The 4,158-nt window shown below is 40.7% G+C and overlaps 2 protein-coding genes across 2 annotated transcripts in view; both read right to left on the bottom strand.

Moving 5' to 3' along the window:
• On the bottom strand, nucleotides 1-960 carry LOC106957277 (olfactory receptor 1M1-like). The gene has a single exon (XM_015048550.1). The coding sequence runs from the start codon at nucleotides 958-960 to the stop codon at nucleotides 1-3; it is 960 nt and encodes a 319-aa protein (XP_014904036.1).
• Nucleotides 961-3,394: 2,434 nt separating this feature from the next.
• LOC106957274 (olfactory receptor 4K2-like) overlaps nucleotides 3,395-4,158 on the bottom strand; it is a 5,326-nt gene continuing 4,562 nt past the window's right edge. Inside the window, exon 2 of the mRNA XM_015048546.1 lies at nucleotides 3,395-4,060. Coding sequence (XP_014904032.1) covers nucleotides 3,609-4,060 — 452 coding nt within the window. The 3' untranslated portion in view covers nucleotides 3,395-3,608. The remainder of the gene's footprint in view (nucleotides 4,061-4,158) is intronic.

The raw sequence follows: 4,158 nt of genomic DNA, 5'->3' as shown, positions 1-4,158 counted from the left end.
TCAACCACTGACTGCAACAGCTTTACGTTTTAGATGACAACCTAGATGGCCCAGAAGAATAGGTCTGATAGTCTGATCTCTAAGGCCATAAATTAAAGAACTCAAACATCTAGGGAATATAATCATTAATATATAAAGAAATCTATATAATCGTAAAAAGCTTTCCCCTTGAACAATTTTTATAAGAGCTATAAGCATTGGGTTGTAAATAGTTGAGGACAAACTGAGGCATAGCTGCACCAAATGTAGCATCAATGTTTTACGAGCCTTCAAGGCTGAAGCTTTCCCTGTAGATGCTGACCTGGCTGCTATTATTACACCAACATAGGAAGAAATGATTGCCATGGCTGCTGAAGCAAACAGAAAACCAGTGAAAGCATTATCATAAACTTTAGACCTGGGTCCAAGCTGCATTGTGAGATCAGAGCATAAACTTGTCATTTGCAGACTGTCTAGGTCTTCAAAAGGAAAATCTAACAGCAAAATACCACGAAAAATATTATGTAAAGAACTGAAAGTCCAAACTGCAATAATTGCCAGTCTTGTGTTTGTGATGGTGACGATCATAGCATGTCTCAAAGGGAGGCAGACAGCTACACACCGCTCCAGAGACATCACCATCAGCGTTAGAGGAGAGATTACATTTGTGAGAATGCCTAAAACAGTTAGCATGCCACAGACAGGATATGTTAGTGTAATTCTACAAACAGAAAGTAGAAACAGAGCCTGAGATATTACTAACTGTGCAGTATCTGCAAGAAGAAGGTTAAACAGGAGAATATACCGACAGGTGTCACGAAAAACAGATTTACTTCTCAGAATGAACAAAATGGTTCCATTAATGAAGAGAAACACACATGATAGGATTGTGCACAGGGCAAAGGTGGTCATTCTTTCCAATAACCCATCATCATCAAACGCAACAGAAATGTTAGACTGAGGCTGAGAGACGAAAGACATTTTGCAGCATATTTAAAATAAATAGAAATGTTTGATGTCACATTTCCTGACAAGTTTAGTCTCACAAGGTTTTTAAAAATATGCCTGTTTATTGTCCAATAATTTCTTAAAAGAACCATTTGCATATGTAGGTACCCTGCCGATAGGAGCCGGTTTGGATTTCCATATGGGCACAGCTTGCCTATAGTTTCCTTCATCTCACTGTTGATTTATGTACTCGTCATTCATATGATTCTCACATGATACATCACATGGTAACATGTCATCAGACCAGCAATATGACGAAGCAATTCCAATTCCCCAACTTTGTTTCAAACCCAACAGCTGAGTTTAATTTAGTGATATATTACACTGATCAACACCACATCAATGAGCGTCTTTCCACACCCTCATCTGCTGTTTGCAATAAGACACTGAAGATCTGGATTGGGCGTGGGTCATCTGGTCAGGGTCCTTGTTGGGGAATGAAATCTCAAGAGTCACCTGGGACTGAGGCTGGCATTTTGGTTTTCTTTGAATAGTTCAGATTTGTGTATTTTTTCTTGGTTTTGGCTGGAGGACCACAAGGTTCTGACAGAGATGGGTTTGCTGGGGGTGTGTACGTGACCCTGGGTGGTGCCAGTTGTGAGTGTGGTTTGACTTTGCAGTGTGGGTGTACGGGGGTGAGGTTTGTACTCACCTGGCACTGTTGGGTGCCTCTGTGTTCATAGAGTGGGATTGGTGGGGTGCCCGGTGCTACTTCGTGTGGCACTGGCTACGTACAGGGAGAGGATTTTTGGACCTTCTCGAGCACTGGTTTAATATTTGTGTGCTCTTTGCTGTGGCCCTGTGGGGGAATTCATTTTGAGGTTCATGGGGGTGGGAAGCATTGAGTTGTGAAAGGTGTCCTTTGGGGTGATGGAATTGTTTCATCCCGGGTCGGCTCTGGTTGGGTTACTCATTTGGATCTTGTTGGCTGTTTTTTGGCTCTGTCTCATAGAGTTGGGGATGGGATGGGCGGTTTGTGTCTGAACTGAGGTTGTTTGGGTTTGGGCAGTACCCAGCCCTGGTCTGATGGGCTGCTCTACTATTATGGGAGCATGGGTGGTCTGTTTGTCTCCACCCCAGAATGAAGGAGACTACCTCCTGGGTTCAGAGGCTGGTTGCCCCTCTGGAGTATTATTACCTGGACCTGGGAGCATGTATAGGGAGTTGTAAGTGTGTGTGCCTGTTTATCTGTCAGGTTGGGTATTGGGCTGCCCCATCTTCTGGATCAAGCCCCCCACCAAACATGGGGCCTGTTTCCTCCCTCATCACACTCTCTGCCAGTGGGTGGGACCTCTGCCCTGGGGTATAAAGCTGGATCTGCTCTGGGATGGTCAGCTGTCCCTGTGCTGTTGTTCTCACTGCTCTCATGTTCTGGGGGATGTTTGGATGTCGTCCACAGGTCATGGGAGTCAGATCTGCGGAATCTTTATTGAACATTCGAATTGAGAAACCGCTTACTCCCACAGGTGTTTGGATGCACTCTGTAGGGCTGCAGTTGGCACGAAACATATTTTGTATTAATTAGTACCATGTACATTCCAGTGACATTATTGTATATGCATATGTTGTGTGCCACTGTGGTTTCTCGGTTTGTTTGTTTTTTTCTTTCTCTTATGCAGGTGTAGCAGCAGGCTGTTGTCTTGTACTCTCTTCAAACTTCTTTCGCTCTTCTATTCTGAGATGCAAGATGGCTTCAATGTGTGTGGCTTTCCGCTGGTTGTTGCCTGTTTTATCTATGGTGACTCGTTTTCAAAAGACTTAGTCCTTCCCCTCTAACTGTATGAGCAGTTCAAACACTCAGTTGTTTCTTCTTTTTTCTTACATTTAGTCAAGTCTTTGGCAAATGCACTTTTTTTCCAAAATGTGTACACCAGGCATTCACACCCCATATAATAATATTGTGAGCCGTAGTTGGAAACAGACTCAATAGAAGCCGTTGTCATGATCATTCAGACATGTGGTGGAAGCCTACTGGGAAGTTATACTCATTTCAATAAGCATTTAAAGAGAGAAAAATATCATGCAGATTCACTTTAAATCAGAAGTTATAAAGGGAACTTCTGCAGTGACAAATCTATCCACAGCTTTATACAAATGAATTTTTGTGCGCTGCAAGTTTCAGAAATTCTCCCTAACACAAAATTTCAGTATGAAAGCTACACACGCTTTTATACTTGAGGCTCCTGCTCTCTGTCACATAACTTTGATCCAATAAAGACAATTAAATGACTCTTCTTTAAAATTTATGTTCCTCTTTATTTTTATAGTTACATTTACAGACAGGTATACATATGTACTATGTATTTCATTAGAATTCAATGGGAAAATGTAAACATAACTGAAAGGTTTTAGTTTGATGGCATTTGCTTTAATAGACTTATAAATATCATAAGTCTATTAAAGATTCTTCTGCTGTCTCTTACATTCCTCAGTCTTATTTATGGACTTTAGTTTATATGGATTATTCACAACAATAAAACATTGCATTAAGACTTTTTGTTCATTCAAAAAATAACCTCTAATACAATTTTCACTATATTTAAGACACTAATAAAGCTGATTATGACTGTGTAACAGTCTTTCTTTCACAGTTATAAAGACCTTGACGGAAGCTGAACTTTTCAACCACTGACTGCAACAGCTTTACGTTTTAGATGAGAACCTAGATGGCCCAGAAGAATAGGTCTGATAGTCTGATCTCTAAGGCCATAAATTAAAGAACTCAAACATCTGGGGAATATAATCATTAATATATACAGAAATTTATGTAACCGTATAAACACAACAGTTTGAACAATTTTAATAAGAGCTACAAGCAATGGGTTGAAAATAGTTGAGGACAAACTGAGGCATAGCTGCACCAAATGTAGCATCAACGTATTACGAGCCTTCAAGGCTGAAGCTTTCCCTGTAGATGCTGACCTGGCTGCTATTATTACACCAACATAGGAAGAAATTATTACAATGGCTGCTGAAGCAAACAGGAGCCCAGTGAAAGCATTGTCATATATTTTAGACCTGGATCCAAGCTGCATTGTGCGATCAATGCATAACGCTTTCATTTGCAGACTGTCTAGGTCTTCAAAAGGAAAATCTAACAGCAAAATGCCACGAAAAATATTATGTAAAGAACTGAAAGTCCAAACTGCAATAATTGCCAGTCTTGTGTTT

This window comes from Poecilia latipinna, unplaced genomic scaffold (assembly GCF_001443285.1).
Source record: "Poecilia latipinna isolate Pla-1442-1.1 unplaced genomic scaffold, P_latipinna-1.0 Scaffold891, whole genome shotgun sequence".
In the NCBI taxonomy this organism is placed as follows: domain Eukaryota; kingdom Metazoa; phylum Chordata; class Actinopteri; order Cyprinodontiformes; family Poeciliidae; genus Poecilia; species Poecilia latipinna.
Note: the sequence above shows the minus strand (reverse complement) of the source record. Positions and strands in the feature narration are given on the sequence as shown.

What these genes read in the sequence shown, in the direction of transcription:
- LOC106957277 (XM_015048550.1), bottom strand. Translation starts at nt 960, where the DNA reads ATGTCTTTCGTCTCTCAGCCTCAGTCTAACATTTCTGTTGCGTTTGAT.